Source organism: Corvus cornix, chromosome 2 (genome assembly GCF_000738735.6).
Source record: "Corvus cornix cornix isolate S_Up_H32 chromosome 2, ASM73873v5, whole genome shotgun sequence".
NCBI classification, from domain to species: domain Eukaryota; kingdom Metazoa; phylum Chordata; class Aves; order Passeriformes; family Corvidae; genus Corvus; species Corvus cornix.
Genome location: NC_046333.1, coordinates 67,174,067 through 67,196,982, shown reverse-complemented (window position 1 = coordinate 67,196,982; position 22,916 = coordinate 67,174,067). Strand labels below are relative to the sequence as shown.

Sequence of the window (22,916 nt, the reverse complement as noted above, 5' to 3'; positions counted from 1 at the left end):
GGGTTGAGATGTTAACTAGAACAGAACCAACTTTAAGAAGATGAAAGTGAGAGAGATACCCACAGTGTTGTATCAAAGAGGCTGCTGGCTGTGGCAGAGGGTGGGTGGTGTGTATGTGTGTTTTCAGAGGTTTTGGGTGTGAGGTAGAAGGTGTGACAGGAGCTGATCTCCTTTTACAAGTAACTATCCTCTCAATCTCTTTCTTCATCACAAACATGTCTTGCAGGATAGCTTTCCTCATTGCACTGCATGATCCTGGCTTTTCTTTCAACTTTTCTTGTGTTCCGTCCCTTCCCTGTTCTAGTCATTTAAATGAATTACAGACATGAAAAGCTTTCTCCTAAGGGAAGATGATTTATTGCTTATTCAGCATATGGGCCTTGATTCCACTGAAGTCAGTGGAGAGATGCCCTGTGGCTTTGATGGGAATTGTGTCCAATTCACATAGGTGATAGGCATTACCAGAGAGAGCCTGCTGTTGAGGAGCTTGCTGTCAGGATATTGTGGTTGGTCACCAAGCAGTAACAGAGGAAAAGGAAGAAAACCAAGGAAGTTTCTTATTACACACAAAGACGGTATTCATACATTTTATCCTGTGTCAGGCCAGAAGCCCTTGCCCTGTCAAAAACGTGGTGTCATTTCTACCAAATCTAGCAGAATTTGCACAAACCTGGAGTTGCCAGTGAGGAAAAGTGTGCTTATCCCTCTGCCTAAGGAAGAGGATGTTGGATCTCACAGTGGCACACACAGTTTTTCACAGCTGTTCAGAGCACCAAGGCCAAGTTGTATTTGGTTGGGCTGAACGCTGCAGACAAGCAAAGCATAAGGCTGTGAGAAGTGCCCTCCCACGTTGGAGCAGTGGTACTCCTGTCTCCAGTGGTAGCAGTAGGATGTGCTCTTTAGTGTGAGCATGTGGACGCAGCCACTTCCTCTGGCCTGTTCTTAAAGTTCTGTCAGCATCCACAAGTGCTTCATTAGGGTTGTGGGTTTGAGGGCACATCCCTGCCTGCTCGCTCTACAACCTGTTTCTGGAGCTGCTGTCTGCAGGTCCTTCCAGTTGTTCTCTGAACCTGCTGATGCAGTCTGGTTTTAATTTGACTGCTGCTGCAGGCCAGGGCAGTGATCCTGGGGAGACATCAGCGATGGCTTTGGGTCCTCCTGCCTGAATGTACGTGCCAGTACTATACTCAGCATCACATAGGCACGGTTTAGATTGTTTTACCGTGCGTTAATCTGCATTGAGGCCCACCTGCCATCATACTGCCCCCTCTGTCTTGACAATAGCAAAAGAGATTGGCTGTCAGATCGTGCAAGGCTTTGTTGTAGGCAAGTGAGTGGCATTTTGCCAGAAAGGAGGAGCTGACACAAAACCAAGGGTGAGCACAGTCACTCAGGGTTTACTGTGCTGACCAAATGGGATGGGTGCAAGAAGGAAGCTCAGCAGATGGTGGTACATGTCCCTTGCCTGAAAACTGCTTGCACAAGGGAGCTGTTGCTGTTAAGTTATTCACACCTCCAGTACAGACAGCGTCACTTTGTGTCACTTTGAGTTGGTTCCATGGGAGGTTTGTTGAAGTAACAAACCTAAAAGCAGCAAGAAGTTGGCTCTGTGCATCAGGGTGGTTAAAATTACAAATGAGTTATTACTCTCAACCTCAGGGTAGCTGCTGATCAGATTGCACAGAGTGTGCACAGGATTTTCCTCTTACATCTCCCTGCACCAGTTTGTTTGGGAAAGTCTGCTGTCTTGCCAGCCTCTCTCATCCTTTCTGCTTCTTTTAATACAGCAGGTTGCCTTGCAGTGATTCAGATGTGGTAGAACAGGTCTCAGTACTAGTCTGGCATTGCAATCTGCCATGCTGGGGACCTGTTACAACATGGTTTGATCTTGCCTATCATGAGGAGACTAAGTTGCCTCGTTACCACGTTAGCAGTCTGTAACTTCAGAGGGCTGTAGCTCGGTATCCTCGGTGTCACGTGAGCCCATCCTGCCTATGCAGACAACAGATGGCTACAGCGTGAGAGAGGAAGACTCGTGTTATGACATGATCCCCTCTGAGAACAAAAGTCTGCAGAAGGGGCTCTGCAAGTGCTCACTTCTGACCATTTACACGGCAGAATAAAACTGAAATGTCCTACTTGAGTCAATTGAAGACTTTTTTGTAGTCAGAGGGGTCCTAGAACAGCTCACCTCAGGTGGGGTGAGGAGGCAAACATCTGTAAAGGCACTCAGACAAGCGCTGGTGCAGCACGTAGGGTGGGTAGGACTTGGGTGCAAGGTAGATGTTGTTCTCAGCAGCTGGCGCCGGGCTGATCAGAGTGGTTCGACCTGCCCCTGGCAGACAGGGCCTTGGGCCATGGTTGGATAACACAAAGCACTTATTGGCAGTACTGGCTCGACCTGTTCCCAACTGTTCATCCCTGCAGCTGTAGCTGACCCAGCTGCCCAAAAAAATTAAAAGGGCAAGGGGAGGGACTGGCAGTCATGAGATCAGTTCCCGGATCTGGCTGGCGGTACAACCCTAAAGGAGCGCATTGGTGCAGCTGAGGTGTGGAGCTGGCAGCATCTTCTGGGAGGCAGTGGGATAGATGCTGTTGAAATTGGATTTGCTGTCAGTGCTTCGTGCCTTCAAATAGCAGCTTTAGGCAGGAAGGAGGGAGCCCAGATCCGATAGTGCACACAGTTACAGTTACCATGTGCACTTCATAGCCCAGCTTAGCGTTCATAACTGGCTTCACCAAGCAGTGGTTAATCACGGTTCAGAATCATTCAGCAGCTTTGGACTTGTGGTCTCCCTCCACTATCCAAGAAAAAGGGATTTCCAAATCCATGGAAGTAAATTAAGGATTTGAAACTGTGGCTAAGTTTAAAATGGGGTGGGTTTTTTGGGTGCTGGCTTTAAAAGGTGGATAAAGCAGCATGCTTGGGCTCACATGCAGAGTCCTTTTGAGGGCCATCCTTGGAACTGAGTACTCATCTGGATTTCACTGGATGCCAGAAGAAAAGGGAATGAAGGGAGATGCTTGGATGGTGTTTGGTCAGCCATAAATGAAGCAAAGCTTTAGGATGAGGTGTAAGACAGGAAGTGCAGTTCAATAAAGTGTCACTGGGAACAAGTTTACAGAGGGTTTCTTTTGGTCTTGTTTTAAACCAAAACAAAAACAGGATGGTGGTTTTGAATAGGCTTCAGAGATGAGGAGGCTGTGTAAGTGATGGGGCTTGCTCATATCCTTGCTGCATGGAGAGGAAGGGAATGGTCTAAAGTGCCTGAAGCAAACTGAGCGCATTTCACCCAGCTCACAGCAGTCAGACCGAGGGAGAGCTGTCCCGGCAGAGGCGTATGAGGAAAATGTGGAGCAGCTTAATGAATTGCCCGCTTTCATCATGTTAAAGCAGCCCTGCCTTTGTCTCCTTAGGGCTGTCTGAATGCTCCCTTCTAGCAACAAAATACAGTTGACAGAGATGTGGGATAGGAATGGGGTAAGGGATTATCTCTTACATAATAAAGAACTCACTAAGGAAAGATCCCGTTCATAAAGAGATTTGCCCCTGATGTGAGAGGGTTGAACACAACTGTTCTGTGCTACCTAGGAAAATATTTACAAAGTGAGTATATTCAACAGTGAATTTTCTGATTAGCATTTAGCAGAATTCATCTTTGCTCTAGATATCTGCCACACTGTGATCCCTCCAGAAGTCATGTGAGCCCTGGGTATAGTGGGGGACTTTTTCCAAACTTGTTATATCTCTGTGTACCTCTGAACTACATTTGTGGGTATTTCTTGGAGGACAAAGGGCTTGAAATTGTGTTTTCAGTGTCAGGCAAAGTTTAACAGCTGCTCTAGAGCCACAGCTCAGGGTAAAGCAAGAGTTACTTGCTGTTGGGGGATGGCCTGAGTGCTAGAGCTGTTGTATGAAGATACTGAAGAGATGTTGTATAGCCTGCTGGTTGTATTGTCAGCTCTACATCACACTGCATTTCTGTTGTGCTTCACCATGAGCTCAAAGTGTGGGTTTTCCCCCCCACTCTCTTCAATGCAGGTTCCCCCATGGTAGGTGCAGTCAGATCTAGTCCTGAAAACTTTTCTTCGTGACTTTAGCTGCTCTGTTGAAGATACTGGGGAATCATACTGTGTGTTAAAGACAAAAAGTGTTTTTTTCCCAGCATTGTTTTTTTCTTTTTCCCCAGATACATTCAGTTCCATTTACTGTAAATAGTCCTTTTCTAGCTTGAATATTTTCATTTCACAAGGCATGGAGATACAGCCAATGCTCTCTCAACTGTGGGCTGATTAAATATTTAACTTGAGTGTTAGCAGTTGATGTAATGAAGGTGGCTGAATTTTAGTATTTAGAATATTTACAATAAAAATGGACGAAGATAACACCCAAAATTTTTAAGTTGACTCTGCAGGTTTAAAAGATGTTCTCCAGTTCATGGATGGAAGTAGAAGGAGCACTGTGTGTGGGTCCAAAAAATCCCAAATTTACTACAACTGCTGCCACCTAGCGGTGGCTGCCTTGACTGTAAAATATAAAACAAGATAGGGTTATTTCAGTTAATGTAGGGAAAATAGTAAATCATCAGCTCATCTGACTGATAATGCCAACTGCTTGTACGACACCATTTCCAGTGCTCTCTTTGCTCCAGTTTCGAGGATTATATATGTGATGGGTTTTCTAACACTTCTCTTGGGATGTGAGGAGTCTTTGTCAATAAACACTTGCTTTACCAACAAAATGTTTTTCATTGCATCCTGTTTTGTCTAATAACTTCATAACATCTCAAGCTCTACTCTGTATTTCACCATAGTTCCAGGAAAAAAGAAAACCACTGGAAAAAAAGAATTAAGCCAGCAAGCTCCCCACCTGGATCAGTATCTGCTCTTTTATCTGAAATTTTTCACATTTGGTGTCCCTTTTTGTAATTTGGTTTGCACGTGTAGGAAAGCAGTTCCCTCATCTTTCTTGACCCCAATAAAAGACGAAGTGGATTCTTCTGACAGGGCTGACCAAAGACTGCCACTTGATTTGTAGATAGGTTTCAGCAAAACAGTCTTTTCTTTCCACAGTTCGAAGGAAAAATGATTTCAGCTACATCTGTATAGTGGTTTCTTTCATGCAAACAGAAAAGTTTTTGGATTCTCAGATGGAGTCCTTGAGGTTTAGCTTATGAATACATCTCATGAGAAGTTCTTTTTTTCCCAGGAGCTGATGAGGCAGCAGCTGAGTTACCAGTGGTTGTTTTGTGTTGCCTTCTTCCCAGTGTTCTTACCTCCCTGCTCTTCTCCTCTTTCTCCTTTATTCTGCACATCTTTTTTGACTCTGGTGTCAGAATTGAGATCTTGAAATAGCCTCATCTTCTCTTCATTTTGGGGGAGTGACACAAACTCTGGTTGAACATGACAGGGTAACATATTCTGCTCCCATGGTTGCTGAAGAAGTGGCAGTGGGTGGGAGCCTTTACAAGTGGGTTTCTCCACTCTTGTCCTCTTGATTCACCAAGTGTAAATTCTGTGGGATAACAAATGGACTGGAAAGCATTTTACAGCCTTAGCAAGTGAAAGATGGGAAAGGGGCAAAAGAAACAGCAGGCCTTTCCCATGCATCCTGTTTCTTTCACTGCCTGGAATCAAGTGACTGCTCTGCAACATAAATCAGCCAAATTCTGGAGATGGGAATTACCCATCTGAGAGGAGCTCAGTCTCGTTGGAGGGATGTTTGCCCAGATTTGAAGGCTCATTCAAAATCCTCCTCCTTGTTTAAGATACAAGCCTGCTGGAGCTGTGTGGCCAGCAGGGTTTCTGTTGCTGCAATGGCCATGTAAGCAGGAAGAAAACAGTAGTGCAGGCCAGGCCTAACCTCTGCTGGCGTGCATGAAGCAGCTGCCCAGTGCAAGACTACCCTTGCAGCCATTCCTTGCACTGCAGAAGAAGTCCCTCATGACTATTTTGTTTACCACACACCTTCTCAGCTCCCCTACTGCTATTTCAGTTCATCAGAAGCAGAACTGGGCTGATTCTCACCCGTCCCCAAATAACCAGGATTTGGACAAAGCAGCTCACTTTTTCACTAGCTGCAGAACCAAGTGCACAGCTTAGGGATAACCACAGAGCAGCTCAGCTAGTCAGGAACTGCTGTTTTATGTGCAGTACATGCATGAAGTTTCCTGAGGGGCCTGTGAAACTCCCTTCTCAACCAGGAAGAGGGCAGGTCTGGTTTGTGCAGGTGAGGAGGAAGAGCACTCCCCCAAGCACATACACGTGTCAGCATGTCACTGGCCACGTCACTATGTGAGTTTTGAATGTGTTCCTTCAGGGGGGCCAGGCCCAGAAAAGCTTCAGAAGAGAAGGCCTGTGTACATTCGTGTTCCCAGGGTCTGGAGTGGGCTTTGCACTTTGTGAAGGCACACTTTTTAAACTTAAGAGTTTGTTTTTCTTGATGTCGACCTCATCTGTTTGCCTGTGCCAATATATCACTTAGCCGTGGACCACCTATCCCTTGAAGTGTTGTCTCTTGTGCACAGGAAAATGTAGTTGCAGGCCAGGCATGCAGGAACAGAATAACAGCTGGGAAGAGGCCCAGGACACAGAGGAGAGGAAAGAAGGAGATAGAGTTCAAGTAAAATTCACTGAAGAATGAGTATACTCTAAGAAAAATAATCTATTTTTGAAAATACTAGAAGCAGAAGAAGAAGAAAAAGTTAAGGAAAAATGGGAAAATCATGCATGATGTTGAATGTCAAAGTTGGGACTTCTGTTTTGAGAGTTTTAAGACATACTGGTTTTGGCTTGCTCTTACCTTGAGTGCCACTTACGGATATTCTCCTCACTCACTTTGCTTCTGATGTTTCACGTTGAAAAACCAGGAAAAAAACTCCCTCTGTATCCACTGTTTTCTGTTTGGTCAATAAAGAGTTACAGAACATCTCTCTGGGTACTATTAAGAATAGCTTTCTCCCATCTTGGTTTCCTCATGCTCTTCACTCATCTCCATCCTAACAGAGCTCATGTGGTTTCCTGCCCCTCTCCCTAATGAGCCCCCTCTGCGCTGTGCTGGCAGCCTTTCTTTGGCCAAACACACATCCTGTCAGGGGAGCATTTCCTGACCTCACAGGGGATGAGACAGGGCAGCCTACATCTGCTTTCAGAGATCCCCATCCTCACATTCTGTAGCCTTACACACAGATCAGGGCTTGCTCGTGTGTTTTAACAGGCAGATAATTAGATGAGCAGTGAACTTTGTGTAATCCACTGTCTATGTAAACAGATCTGTTTTGATTAAAAGGTGAGATTATTTTTTGTGATAGGTCACTTCTCTGTTTGACTCCCCCAAGAAAAAGCATATTAAGAATTGCACACTATTAAGTGATGGTTCACTATCACCAGAAACACTGCTACACTTTGACATTTGTTTAATGGCCATTTATTACCACCAGTGAGAGGAGATGGGGTCAGTGTAAGTCATGTTGCAAGAGTACATTCAAACTAGTAAGTGCCTGAGAACCATCTTCTTATCTTCTGTTTTTACTCCTTGCTTAGGAAAAAACGCCTGCAATAGGAAATCTAGGCAGTTCGGAGACAAGCACATGTTGTACTGTGTCAGAGAACTTGCACTGCTCTCCTAGAGTTTCTAAATCCCTGTAGTTACTCAGCAGCTATTGGGCTTGCCAGATGAGTGTTGAAATGCAGGGTAGGTTGTGGGCTCCCTGTGCTGCCTGCTGTCAGTAAGAAGGAGGTGGGGTAGAGGACTTAAAGGAAAGTTTCAGCTTTCAGAAAGCACAGCCTGTGAAGTTCATGTCCTGGAACAATTTGTGGGAAGTGGCACTGGGGATGCAGTTACATGCATGCATCAGCGGCAGCTTTGGCCTCCAGAGCCAGTCCAGCTTATTTCCTATTTAAAACACAATATTTGTGTAGAGCTTGGAAGGGGTACAGCTCCAGCCTTCTGTTCTCCTTAAGCACCTTATCTGTTTTAGTTTTTTGGATATATGTTACATCTTCAGCAACATTAATGCTGCAGACAGGTAAGTAAGCAGAGGACACCATTAAGTACCACAGCTTAGGTCATTTTTGCCTTCGTGTGGGGTAACTGTGAAACAGCAAAGCCTGTTACTGCCTCTTGGCTTTCTGTTTTGATTCCAAGTGGCATTTCAGAGACTCAGGTGTGGATGAACATCCACATCTTCCACTTCTATGGTGTATACCCAGCTTTTTACGCCAACTTCTGTATTTATGTCTGCACTAACCATTCACATTTAATTGTACCAGTTGGTTGCATGAGGCCTTTACATTTCCTTTGAAAAGCATTTCCTGCTACACAAAAGTTCATTTGGTAAATATGTGGGGTGTATATTATTTCAATCTATGTTCATATGTTTCATACACTTAGTATATACACATACACTGACATAGTTTATTAGTAATACATCCATGTGTCTCTGGAATGGTCTATTTGTGATAGTGACCTCAGCTCTTCTTTGGTGTCTCAGCATGTTGTGTTCTCTAGCTAAATGTGATTATATTAAAAATTATTTCAAGAAGCTGCTGAGATTGTGAGTCTCCTTTGGAAAAGAAAGCATTTTGTGAAAGATTTTGTATCATCTTGTTAATTGGGTTCTGTGGTGTTTTGATATCTCTTTTCAGCTGTAAGTTACTAGCCTAGGTCACAGGCAAGAGAAACAGATGTTGGGATGCTTGATCAGAAGCATCCTGGGTCTGTGTGCAGGCTCGCTGCTGGTAGTTGGGAATTATCAGAGAGCATCCCACTGAAAGTTTCTCTGTGCTTCCTTGCAGAGAGCCAGGCTGATGCAGAGACACTAGCTGCAGGAAACCAAGTCTTGAACCTGACCTACGGAGAGAAGGAGCAGTCAGAGGAAATGACAGAGCTACCAGAGAGTGAGCGCGGCCCCAAGGAGGAGCAGAAGGCTGACTCCCTTCTGTCAGAAGAGGATGCTGAAGAAAAAGTGGATGGATATGAAGAGGGCCCTGAGGAAGATTCTGTAAGTAACAAAAGTCTTGACCTCAATTTTGCCAGCAAATTAATGGACTTCAAGCTGGCAGAGAGTGACCAGAGCGCAGGCAGCAGTTCTCAGACTGAAAGGAAACATGCCTGTGACATTTGTGGCAAAACCTTCAAGTTTGCTGGCACTCTTAGCCGTCACAAAAAGGCCCACATTCGTGAGGACAGAAAGGATGAAAGGAGCAGTGAGGATGAAAGCAAAAGCATTCAGGATGATGCAGGAGCTCCCTCGATGCAGGACTCTGGTCTTGAGCAGGAAGAGTCTCCGTTGGACTTGAAGGTAGTGGAGTCTCCTGTGGACTTTGAGGCAACAGGAAAGGAGAATGAAGAGAGCGAAAGCGTCTCTGAGGGGGAAGGCACAGAGAGAAAGTCCACTGAGAAGAGCAGTGATGACAAACCAAAGACTGATGGGGCTAAGAGTACTGCAAAAGCAGACAAAAGAAAGAAAGTCTGTACTGTGTGCAACAAGCGTTTCTGGTCTCTGCAAGATCTGACGCGACATATGCGGTCTCATACAGGTAAGAGGAGGCTTGAGGGCAGAGCAGACCATGAGGTGTCCCACCAGACTGAGGTGTGTGCTCTGGAGGTGCACCATTGCTGCTGGCACTTGAGGTTGGAGACACTGCTTTTAGTCCTAAAGGTATCTGCAAGGTGTCTTCTCTGCCCCAGTCCCCCATGCTGCACACAAAGCCTATGGAGGGAGCAGGAGTTGCAACTACTGCCTTATTTTCAGCTCCCAAACTGTTTTTCCCCATGATTGCTTGCAGAGTTCAGAAGCAAGGGCAAGTGTGGAGATCCTTGGGCAGCTTCTGATTCCCTTCTTACTGTGCGTGTGGCTTTACCTCTTCCCAATATTTTGACCAGCAGTGGAGAAACCTGTTAGCGTATGATGAGGCTTCACCTCCAAGTGAACATTTAAAGAGAGAGAGAGAGAGAGAAAGAGTCTGGTTTTGTCTGATGATCTGAGCCTGATATGGGTAACGTGCTGGTGATATGTGGGACCTTCTGCTTGGGTGGAAGGCAGAGATACAGTGGGCACTTGGGCAGGGAAGGTGGAACACAGGTAGTGAAACACTTGCCCAGTGACTTGACTGGGCAGTGGGATTGCTTTGTGTGATAGGCAGATGGCAGCAGTGCCTTGCAAATGAGATGAAGCCGTGAACCAGCTCAAAGGTGAATTAATCCTTCATCCTTACTAATTATATATTTCACCTGCCTGCAAGCTGCTCTGATGTGGGAAAACCTGTGCATTTTGATATTTTGTGTCTTTTGAAGGTGCTCTCTACTGAAGACAAGATCTTTGCCATTAACCAAATATTTGTGCTGTAATTGACAGAAATGTTTAGCAAACTAACGTAAGAATAATGCCTGAACTAGACTTCAACCCTTCTAAATCATAAATACTCACCTGTTGAGTGCAAAACTGACCTGTTTTCTTCTGGCTCTAGTTCCACAAGTGAAACAGGGGACGGGTCTCATTCATGTGCCTATTTTCATACAAGTGCAGAAGCTTTGGGAAAATGCTGATACCTAAAGTACTGAGCTTTACCGCCAGTGTGTGCCCATGGATGTACCCATACTCTCTGTTTTAATTGTTTTCATTGCATGCTGGGTTATGTGGGCTTTGTCAGTATGTTTTTTTCCTGTTTGTTTCTCTTTCTTACTTGACACTGAAGGATGTTTTAACATAGAATAGGTGTGGAATAGGAACCTGGCACAGTACTTTCTTCAAATTTAATTAATGTAACTAATGACCTACCCCCACTGTCAGATCAATGTATTTTCAGCTAAGAATTTTGTACAAATGCTGTGGGTTGACTTCTCCTTGTGTCCTTCCCACTTGTTCAACTATATTGGGAAATTCTTGCACATTGCTTATACTTCAGTATTAATGTGTGAGGTTTTTAAAAGATACCTGTAAGGTTTTGGGATTTATTTACTCAGAAGAGGAACATTTGGGACACACTGAATGAGACACACGTCTCATTCTGATGCTCATTGGCACAAGATGGTGTCTCGATGGAATTGCAGCACTGAAGAATCTTTAAGAGGCACAGTTGGAAAGGGAGGACAGGTTGGGTGTGGGACCTTTGGTTCTTCAGGGCAGACAGGACCTTGGGGCACTGTGCGTGGTTAGTATTTTGGGAGAATTTTGTCTGTGGGGCCGTGGTCACTGTTTTCCAGTGAGTTCTGCTTAGGAAACAGACATCTCTCTCCACATGTGTCTGGGGCTGACGTGCAGCAGGGAGCCCACATGGTAGGCTGGTTTCATAAAGGCTTTTGAGTTCCAGAGATCCACTGTAAACTTTTTCCGGAAAAGTTGCTGACTAAATTAGACAGGATGCTAGTGAGCACCTGGTGCTTAAGGTCTTCCTCCCTGCTTAGTGCAGGGCTTTGCCAAGCTTGTAGCTATCTCAAGACACTTAGGTTTGATACTCCATTTGTGCCATAGGCATTTACCTGTATTCCTGCTTGCACTCCATCAGCTAGTGTGCTAGTACAGAGGCAAAAAATCTGCATAAATGTGATATTTGATGTAGGTGCTGAATTTCCAAAGCGCAAAGTGTTCTACACTGCTTGAAACAAGAGGGAGGCACTTGTGTGACCTCACAGCTGACTCTCTGTTGTAATTCTTTTCCAGGTGAGAGACCTTACAAGTGTCAAACCTGCGAACGGACCTTCACTCTGAAGCACAGCCTGGTCCGTCACCAGCGCATCCACCAGAAAGTCAAAAATGCCCGAAACCACAGTAAGGAGAGCGACAAGGAGGAGACGCAGTCGAGGTGCGGAGAAGACAGTGAGAATGAGTCCAGCCACAGCGGCGCCAACCCCATCTCTGAAAGCGAGTGCGACTCCGCGGGGGGCATCGGTAGCAACTCGTCCCTCGTGGGGAGCCGGAACGAGCCCCTGGCCGGCACGGTCATGGACTCGCCCTGTGAAGAGGAGAGGAGCAGCGCCTGCCTCGCCGAGCCCACCAAGAGCGCGCAGAAACAGATGGCAGAAGACCAGGAACCACGGGGCGGCTCCGAGCATGAGAGGCCCTCAGGTTTCATCCAAGACTTGCTGGAGATGCACAACGCGCCGTCTCCCATGAATCACATCCTGGCCTCTGCAGACAGTGCACCTCAGCTCTTGGGGGTGGAATGACTTGCTAGGAGGTTGGACCTGTCTCAGCAGGCAAACTGAAGCTAGCAGAGCAAGGTTTCTGGAGTCTGGTTTTGGAAGAGCGACCTTAACAGCTACGGGGAGAGTATGGCAGACTGGACATGGTGCCATATGCCTTTCAGTATAAAAATGCAAGAGACTACAGTATATACTGATTTGAGTGCCTTACTACTTTATTAGATCTTTTGGTATTATAGATTTTTTCAAAAATGATTTTAATATTTTAAAGAATTATTTGGAGAGGACCCTTTTTCATTTAAGCATTAATGTTACCTTTTGTATTGGTGTGCGTGAGCTTGTTCTTGTATATCTGTGATAGTCGCTGTGTTTGTTCTCTGAGCTGGAAATGGGGCAGTGGGGTGGGAGGCCCTTGGATACCATAGCCAATAACTGGAAGAAAAATGATGTGAATTTCATACGAACTAGTCAGAGGAGATGCAGAGGAGACGTTGATTTATTGGTTTTTTTTCTCAGTAGATGTTCTTGCATTTGCCACATAGTGGAGCATTAAGCCTGTTCCAGGCCTGAACAACGTGGCAGTTGAAGGTGTTCAAAGTGGTTCAAGCCAAAAGCAGGAAACACAAATGAATTTCAACCTCATGCTTGTTTCCACTTTTCAGCATTAGAAGTGGTCTTCTAAATCCTAGGGGTTTTTTCTGGCCGTCACGGACTGAGCGTGTATACAGAGAAGAGTTACATAGCAACGTAACCTATGGAAATTATGCACCCGCTGTTACATATGTTTGATTTGCTTCAGTATATTATTATTATTATTATTTTATTATTATTTTATAAATCCATCAGTTCACTTGTCTCTGCAGTCAGCAGAAGCCAATGGGCAATATTTGCCCACGGAGATGCGTAGCACAGCTTGGATCCCGTCTCGGAGTGTTCTTGACTCATCGCTTTCACCAGCTCCTCCTCCTGTTGTTGCAGCTCTTCTACTGTACTTTACATGAACCCCTTCCTCCGACCGGAGCGTCCCGTGGAGGCCAGCGAGGTATCGTCCCCCGTGCGGGGGCACATCTCCCTCCTGGCGGGTGTGTGTGGGTGTGGGTGCGAGTGTGCGACAGCGGGGCCGCGCGGGGCCCCGGGTGCGTGAGAGAGGCACCGCGAGTGCCGCAGTGACCTCGCTGCCGTCACGTTGGCGACAGCCCGCGTCACTCACAGAGCAAAGTTATTCCGTCTTCCAGTCGAAAGCAAGAGAGAAATGCGAGCCTTGCCCTCGTCTTGCTTCTGTCGTGTTCTAGAGCAAGAAAATACTACTGGTAATGAAACTACAGATATACGACATGTTAAAAGTAAATAAAATAAATTTAAAAAAAAAAAAGAAGAAAGAAATTCTTCCTGAGATTTTGGGGTTGATGCTTGAAGACTTGAGGTGTGTGTCTAAATTTCATATCAGTAATTTAACCCCTTTAATGCTGGCAGCTGGAATTTCTCCCTTTGGCTCCTGTTGCCGGCAACAGGTGACACTCCAGCCACCAATATTGAAGGGGTTAAGCGAAATGTATCCTACTGTAGCTGCGCATTTTTAGGAGTGCCCAGCATTTTTGTTGTCCTTGTTGTTGTTGTCGTTATTGTTGTTTGTTAATTGTCCTTCAGTCATGACCTCTGGGACAGACAGAGCCATAATAGCATTGCCGGAGCCTCACTGTGCTATTCCACCACTGCAGCCCCCAGCCCAGCCCGCACTGTGACCCTCCCTCCTTCCCACCGCAGAATCGCTTTTCCTGCTCTCACCAGACATGGAGGAAGTGGGCCTCGGACCCAGTCTATATTATATAATATATATATCTATATATAGCTATATATTAAAAATTCTCGGAAAAATTTCTGGAGACTGAAATCTCACTGTCCAGAATTCAAAGGAAGAGAAGCGTTCTTGAGTAATATTCTTGCAAATAGAATAAGAAAAAATGGTTGAGGTATATGTGATTTCTATTTTTCTGTGTTTTGGGTTTTTTTTTTTTGAATTTTAAATAGGGATGTTTGAACCAGTTCAGAAACGAAGCTAATGCCAGATATAGATAAATCAATCACAACCAATGATTCATTTGAAACTCTACCCAGGTGCATTCTACTTAATTAAAACCAGTTCACGCATCCCTTAAATTGTTATTACTATTATAATTATAATAATAATTATTATTATTATTTGGGGTATTTTTTGGTTTTTGTAATTTTTTGTTTGTTTATTTTTGGCATTGTTGTTTTGTTGTTTTTGGTTTTTATTTTTTGCAACTCTCCACACTAAACTGCGCAATACTGTGGGGGAGAAGCCATTACTAAACTATATGCTGCAGAACAATGTAGCAAGTAATTAATTCCCAGCAGCCTGCCGGGACATCTGCTAGCAATAATCACTATTGATTTAAAGCTTTATTTAGCCTTTATCTATATCCTAGTAGAGTATAAGGTCTTGCCACATTTTATTGACATTTTTATTAGTTGAGTTTGACTGAGAACTGTTGCTGTTGTTGGGGTTTTTTTTGTTTCCCCTCCTCCCCCAATATTAAACTGTGAAATTTATAATGTGTTTAAACTATGGGTGAATCTTAGGCTTTAGTTTGCATGTTCAGCTAATTTGTCTCTATACGATTTTCGTTTGAATCTTTTTATTTTTTTTTCCTCTCTCAGGGCTTTTACAAAAAACAAACAAAAAAAAAACAAAAACAAAACAAAAAGAAAACAAAAAAAAATCTTCTAAAATTCTTTTGCCTGAGTTGCAATGGACTTAACATGGAGATAATTCAATCACTACATTAAGCACTTGACTGTGAAAGCGCAAAAAAAAAATAAAGGAAAAAAAAGAAAAAAAAAAAGAGAGAACCTTGTTTGAGGCTGTTGTGAAATAACTTTAGGGGGCTATGTGACAGTCTGATTCCATTTTCAGAATGATTCATCTTCTCTCTCCTCTCTGTGTGTCTCCTTTCTCTCTCTTCTCTCTCCACGAAGGAAGTTTAATCCTAGTGATTTCATCCCATGCAGGAAACAGTAATAAATGTGTAGAATTCATATTTTTCTAAAGGGAACTTAAACTGCTGCTACGAATTGTGTACAAGACTGGTTTATGCCACATGAACAGAGAATCACACATTGTTTTGGTACTTTTATTCCTCTTTTTTTTCAGTTGTACAGTACTTCCAAATTCAAAATAAAAAGTAAAACTTGTTCTGTATCAAACCATCTAAGCAATAAAATGTTATATTTAAAAATTACAGGTTATGAAATGGACGTGGCTCTTCTTGTGGGTTTGTGGTGACTTGTTCTCAGCCTTAGCTCTGCTGAAGGACGACGTGCAAGCTGGAGCTTATCTTTGCCAATGGATCACTTTTTCTCTTCCTTCAGCTGATCTGAGTTTGAGCTGGAGATGATTGCAGCGCTCTGAAAATTCGTGTTCACTTTGACCACCATTTTCTGGTAGCCAGGCCCCTTGGAGACGCTGCTTTTCTCCCGGTGCAGGTTCTCAACACAGCAACCGAAGGCTGCAGAAAAGTGCTGATTTTCCTGCACAGGCAGGGTCAGGATTCTCTTTCCTTTTTAAATTAATTGTAGCCCCATGGTCACATAGGTGAGCATCCTCCCAGCATGCAGTGTAGCAGTCAATTTTTTAAAAAAATTAAGTAGGTTTCTGCTACCATAGTTTTCTTCTTGCATAAATGTTTATGGCCGCAGACTCTTCAGGATGTATTCAAAGCCACGTGCATGTGTCAAAAAAAGAGACAAATCCTTTGTTGTAGCTTGTCAGAGCTGCCTTAGCTGCATTTTGTATGCCTTCCTATAAATAAAATGCATTTCACAGGACAGTGAGCCAGAGAATCATCTGAGTTGTATCCAGCTCTGGAGGCCAGGGAATTGCAGTGAAGCTGAAGCATCCACATCTTGCTAAGTCCTGCTGCGATGGTGCTTTCTGGCAGGGAAGTGAACCAGGTTCAGAATGAGAGACAGACTCAGGAGGGGGAACTGCTGCCGCTTTACTCCCTCAAGCCTCCTGCACCTTCCCAATAGAGGTCAAAATTCCTCACAGCACTTACTCTGGTGAGGACCTTGGTCCCTCACCCCCAGAGAGGGACAGGTTAAAACAGAAGCTGTCAGGCAGCCAGTTCTGCCCCAGACTGAGGGTATCTGGTGAAATGGGGCTCTGAAGGCTCTCTGGGTGGGCTCATGGGCTGGAAACATCATTTCTGAGGGAGGAATCCTGGAGAAAATAATTTTCCCTCTCCCACCCACTGACCTGAATCGCCTCTCCTCTCGTGAGACTGATGGGAAGTTCTCGTCCAAGTGGCCTGGGGACCTGTCAGGAGGTGTAAAATCAAATGGGATGAGTTTATGTGGCTAGGAAGTGATGGTGACTAATTACTTACGAAATGGATGACTTAGAAAGCACTTAGTTCTTTGCCATGGAAGGGTATAATTGCTTTGCCCAGCCCTTTTCTCCTCCTACCTCAATTTGACTGACTATTGCCGAGTTGGGAATTTCCCTGCTCTCCCTGCCTTGGATAGGGTAACACCCTGCAGGCCAGCTGAACTTCACTCCTTGCTGGCATTTCCTTCTCCCTCTTCCTGTCTCCACTCCTCCCTGCACTAACACCCATGGCAGCAATAGCTAGAGCTGCCCAGAAACATCAGGTTAACAGAGAGGTGGGGAGGTGGTGGTGGTGTCTCCGTGTGTCTCCTCCAACTTGCTGCTTCCTCGCCTCATTCCCTAAAGCTTTTTTTCCCATCTTGGCAGGGCTGAAGCTGAGGTTAATTCCTGACACGAACACATGAGAGATCCACAGCAGTGTTTCAGGTGTGGAGGCCACATGCTCGCCCAGAGCATAAAGGTTTGGGGAAGACCCAAGTCCTCTGCCACCACAGGGATGCCTTGGCAGCAAGGAGCACCAGGAAGGTGTTTTTTTCCCAAGTGTGGAACATGAAGCTGTGGGAATGGGCAGCAGATAGCAGGACTGGGTGAAAACTGGCTTCCCCAAAGCAAACTGTGGAGCCTGGTTGGAGCATCTTTTGCATGTTTGCTAAAATGCAAACAAGTAAAGAGAAAGAAAGAAAGGTATTTGTTTTTCATCATGCATCTGTCTCAAATTAGCCAGCATTTGCAGGATAGGAGGGCTGTACACCTACACCGAGATCTTCAGAAAGTGAGTGCAATGAGAAATGATTTGCTGTTGACACTTAACAGAACAGTTTTGGTTTGTTCTGTGGAAAAAAAGCCTTTCTCAAACAAACTTGGTCACAATTCAACCAGCAAAGGCAGCCAGGGGCAAAAGTTTACTTGAAACCTTTCTTTCTTCACAAGTCTCCAGTTTGGGGAATCATACATGCCATTTTCTTTCAGCACTTCTGTAATTATAATGGGATTGAAAATGTCACTTTTGGAAACCCTGAAGTCTAGGATTATCTGCAAAAGGGAGACTCAAGACCCCAGCACAGAATAACCAGCACTTTCTGTATGTCAAAGAGGCACCATTTTTCATCACCCATTCTGAAAATGCAAAAATTGAAAAGATTGGAGAAATGCATTAGATTGTTCAATTGGAACATCTCTTAACTGCTGGACTGTGGAAAAAGGGGCCACACCAGCACTTCCCAGAACCTGAGTACTGGAGTAGCCAACATCAGGGAGGGAAGTGACTAAAACCTGTACAACGCACCAGCATCTTCATGTGTTGTGAGTCAGCTGAGCCCTCCAGCCGCGGAGCTGCGTTAAAGAACTTCCCCCTTTCATCCCCTACCTTGGCAGTAATTACTGTGCAGGGGAGAGGCTGCACCAACACTGCAACAGCCAAAGGGGCAGTGAGGGAGATGCTGGGATTTGGGCTCCAATCTGTTTGGGAATAAGGGAATTGACTTAGATTTTTAAAATCTCCTTCATGTCAGGGAGGAGCTGAATGTTTCATAAAAAATGGTCTGAGGTTGGGAAGGGGGAAGAGCATGTGTGAGAAAAGGTCTAACCTCTTAGTGGGATGGCATGATGTGCATACATATCTGCATCCCAGGTTGTGTGGTGTCTGAGCTGGGGACATGCTGGGTCACCTGGCTGTGTGTGCTCTGCAGGCTGGAAGCACCATTTCACTACAGTGATCCTTGGACTTTGAGTCCTGGGTGTGCTCTGGAGTTCCTGGGCTTGGCCACCAGCCCCACACTGGAGCTGCCCTCCTTGCTCCAGGTCCTCACATGCACACTCAGGGAACAGGGGAAACAAACATCCAGGAGCATTCTGTGGGCCCTGTCTGGAAACTGGTGACTGCTGGTACCTGCAGATTTGTGGCGGATCAGAGCATTTCCCTAGTCTTGGGCAATTAGTGCCATGCTGGATCACAGGGTTAGAAAAAATGGAAACAACCCTAAAATGAGGGTCAGCACAGCCAGGGCTCCTGAGCCAACAGCTCTGCTGAGGGTATGTACAGTCGCAGTGTGTTCCCCTGGTTTTGAAGTAAGAACATTAACAGGAACAGTGGTTTGTTCATGAAGCCTCTGCCAGAACCTAAAGCGCCTCCTGCACTTTAGGTCTTGCTCTCAGCAAGTTCAGAGCTCTTGACCTCTCTCAACGCCGCCTCCATGCTGTCCTTCCTTGTCCCCTCAGCTGAGGATTGTTTTTGCAATGCAGTTTCAGGGAATGCATTTTTAGGTGATTTAATCTCTTCTCACCAGTCCTGAAGGGATGATTTATGCCAAGTAAGCCCAAGGTTTCTCCCACATGATGAGCTGGTGTCAGATGCAGATGGTGTCTGCCCGTGGCCCTATGAGAAGTTAGGGACTTATTTCTCCAGTGGTGTGCATATATTTCTTGGAACTGTTAGAAGACTGGGGGGAAGGGAAAGGGCAGGGGAAGAATAGCACAGGGAGGAGTGCTCTGGGACAGAATTATTTGGTGTTTTTAGGATTTGTCAGCAGCTGCATCACTACAAAAGGTGCAGAAGCTGCAAGAGCACTATCCCTGTGAGCTGCCAGGCCTCATCAGTGGCTCCACCTGGACAGGGAGGTTTATTTAAAATGGGAGGGGGGAGGGGAGGTGAAGGTTGGGTTGTGGGCAAGAGGAAAAGTGTTTGTGAGCAACATTGAGGTCTGTATTGCAAAACGATGTTTATGAGGCTGTTTTTCCAGGAGTATCTTTTTCAAAAGAAGGAGCCAATTAGTACCTGGGGGGAAAAGGGTGGCGAGACAGAGGGCAGTTGGGCTGCTCAGAGGCAGCAGTGAAGACACAGACTGCTTGGCAGGGCACTGCACAGAATGAGATGCCCAAGACACAGGAGCATCGACCTTGCTGTCGTTGTATGCAAGTGCCACCTCAGGTAAGTGACATGTTACCTGCACACATGTGCCACTGTTAATGGGCTGCCTGACAGATGACAAGTTTGACTGAACTCTCTAGGGAGATGTAAACCTTCAGAGCATTTCCAGGTAAGGCGCTTTGATGCCTTCATTTCAAGATGTGTCTGAAATCACCCTGGAGAAGTGAAACTAAATGGAGTTGAGAAGCATTGTTGAGGCTTTTCAAAAATTCTAGTATTGCCTCCTACTTTAATTTCTCAAGACCCCTCTCAGAATAAAAAAAAAAATTCCCACAAAGATGAAGCAGGAGTTTTTCATATATTAAACAGTAGTAAGTGGGAAGACTTCTCTGACTCACCCAACCTCACTGCGTAATGCAGTAGAAAATGTTGTAGCAATCCTCCAACTAGTAGGAACTGAAAATAGCTTTCTCCTTTGCTGTGCTTGTTTATTTCTCCTGTGCCAGATCTGTCTCTTGTTTGGCAGGGAAAACTGCCAGGAGTGTATGAGGAAACTCTGGACGATGGGTGTTTGGAATACACTGTTGAGAAAGCACTTGAACTTCTCTAGAGCCTTTCAGCAGAGGGCTGTGAAGCAGTTTACGAACATCAGTTAATGGGAGGCTGTAAATAAGAGAAATCTGCCAGAGAAAAGGCTTTTCATCATGAAAGGCCTGATCTGTTTTCACAATCTCAGAGGCAGAGGTTAATGTGGTGAAGGCCAGTGCCGCTGTGGGCTGACTTTCTGTCAGTAATTTTTAGCCTGGAACCACACGTGGAGCACGGCCCTGCTGCTCATAAAAATGTGCCAAGGTTGGGACAGAATGTCAGCCAGAGGGGTCGGTGGCTCTGTGACGGGGCCTGACCCGAGCACCGGGGTACGAGGAACAGCAGAAACAAATGTTCCTGTGAACATGTGCACACAGGACTATCAGTCCCCACCCCCAGACATGGAGTCATATTTGGGTAACTAAAGCAATTGGTGTGTTAGCCTTCCCTCCCCTCTCCTGTAGTCTGATCCTACAGCCTAGGTTTGTTGTTTTCAATGAGCAGCATCTGACTTCCAATGAATCTGCACCCAAAAGAAGTATTTGTACTTTATTCTGGGGTGATGGCAGTGCTAGTTGTGAGATGCAGGCTTGCTTTGACCACTATTCCTCCCAAGTGTTTGCAATTCAAGCTTTACCACATAGCCTGTGCTTGGGAAGGGGAAAGTGAAGGGAAAAACCTGTCTGTAAACAGAGACTGTAACCTCTGTCATTGCTGTTTTCCTCTAATTCTACCAAAGCACAGCCCTACCTGATGCACGGGGCTCCCGGGCAGCAGCTGGGGAGGGGGCAGCAGCTGGGGAGTGGGCAGCACATGTCCTGCCATGTCCTACTGCATGCACTGCTGCTGCATTGGATCCAGCACTCCTAGATTTGCATGCTTTTCCTGAAAAGTCCCTTTTTGCTGGCAAGCAGGACATTTAACACCATTTAATCTGCTGCCTTCAAGATGCCTGTATGACCAATGCTTTACAGGCTCCAAGGTTACATGCATCAGGCCCATGATACTCCACAGCCAGAGAAAATCAAAGTATCAACCCGCCTATGTACACACTGCAGTCCACAGTCTGCACCACAACACAGCGAGGCTGATTTTTGATCTTGTGTCTACATCACTCTCTGTCAGTATCCTGGAGTTGAAACCACAGAGGCTGCCTAGCACAGCTACCCAAGACCCAGAACTCACTAGGGCTGTAGGTGAGGGAAAGGGAGGGATCTGGAGAAGTGAGCAACCTGCGCACCCCATGGCAACACATTTTGGCACAGGATGCAGAGCCACATGCTGCCTTTAATGCATTTGGTTATTACTTTTGGTGAAGGCACCTCTTTGACAGTTTTTAACTTTTTCTAAACCATAAGAGTCTCTTTAGCAACTGCAAAACACCTGCCTAAAAAAGAAGGTACTTGATTTGAACAATAATTAAAAGTGATAGCAGCTTCTTCACCAGTTCCTTCAGGCAGTGTTTTACTCAGCTGCAGCTAAGGGATGTTTTGCAGTTTGTCAGCAGGTCCTTGGTGGCCTGTACTTATTCCTACTGCAGTGCATCAGTGACATCTGGCTCCATTCAAGTCTATAAATTCAGCAAAATGGGAATGATGGGGTGACGGGTCCTTGGGAATTGCCACTGAAAAGAAAGGAGTAACGAGGAGTGCTGCAAGTCACTAAAGGAGCAGTAAATGACACCCAGCAAGATGCTTTGCATGGGAGCAGGAATTCAGCCTCAGGAACACCCTGAGGGAATGTCTTGCCCTGTATGAGCACGAAGAAAAACTCCTGAGTGATTGTTCTGGCTGCATGACTGCAACTGGTGCCTCGTGCGTCACCCTCAGTGCACCTTTAGCTGGGGTGGTGCTAATGGAATCCTGGGGAGCTGTGATCTGCCAGGCTACTACGATGCTGGAAAGGAGATGGTCCCTGCATAGTGTAGTTTTTAAAATACAAACTAAATCCTGTTTTTTTTTTTTCTCTCCTTTTTCTTTCCTGTGCTGCGTAACAGTAAGATGTGTTTCCTGGTTTCCAGCTTGCTTTATAGCAGCAAAAAGTTAGGATTAGTTGGGAAAAATGTCACATCCAGCTGTGAGAAGTTAACTCCACTCTCTATGAATGAACCACTATTACAAACAACCAAGCCTCAAATACTGGCTCTAAGGAAAATATGACATGCTTCCAAATCAAGTGTTTTAGGGTATTTGGCTTGCTTCTAAATATAACCTGTTATTTCAGTGGCAATGTTTGCCATACTGGGCTCAACAGTCAACAGATGCTATTTAAATTCTAGCTTTTCCTTTCCAATGGAAACCTGCAATAGGGTACTTTTAACTTCCCTCCTGCTGAAGAAAACAGGGTGTTTGTTCGTCCTTTCACTCTTGGGAACTTATGGGTGGAAAACTTGGCAGCTGAGACTGGGATCAAGCCCACTGTCATGGCATGGTCCTCTCTTGCTTCTGCAGTGCTGTGGATCCAGGCTCTGGCAAGGGAGTTCCTTCTGTGTTCTGAACAATCCAGGCTCTTTGATTCAGCTTGCATGGAAATGCTGAATGGGAACCTGTGTCTGAATATGCTCAAAGTGCACACAGGGTTAAAAGATCAAATTTAATTTAACTTCTAAGGAAAACTGTCTGTGGGACCAAACACCAGGTGGCAGAGTACCTTCAGCTGACCCTGCAGGTGGCTACAACCCTGCATTTCTTTGGAAGCAAATACCAGACACCAGCATTTACAGCTTTCCTGAGTTCGAGCTGCCCATCTGTCAATTATTTTCTGAACAGCACAGAAAAGTGCAGTGCTCAGACTTACTTCAGTGGCCAAGACACAGCACAGAATGATTTAGAAAGGCCAGACACAGTTGCTCTGGCCCTCCCTCTAGATGCCACTCTGTGAGAAGGGGCTAAAGCTCTCTTTGTGCT

The 22,916-nt window shown here is 45.4% G+C and overlaps 1 protein-coding gene across 5 annotated transcripts in view; it reads left to right on the top strand.

Annotated features, from left to right (window-relative positions):
• The window catches only part of RREB1 (ras responsive element binding protein 1), a 122,318-nt gene extending 106,910 nt beyond the window's left edge, over nt 1-15,408 (top strand). For 4 of the 5 annotated variants that reach the window (XM_039549048.1, XM_039549049.1, XM_039549051.1 and 1 more), the window contains 2 exons: nt 8,797-9,540; nt 11,664-15,408. In XM_039549048.1, the coding sequence (XP_039404982.1) occupies nt 8,797-9,540; nt 11,664-12,169 (1,250 nt within the window). In that variant the 3' untranslated portion in view covers nt 12,170-15,408. The remainder of the gene's footprint in view (nt 1-8,796; nt 9,541-11,663) is intronic. The other variant, XM_039549052.1, reaches the window with a different exon arrangement.
• Nucleotides 15,409-22,916: the final 7,508 nt, after the last annotated feature.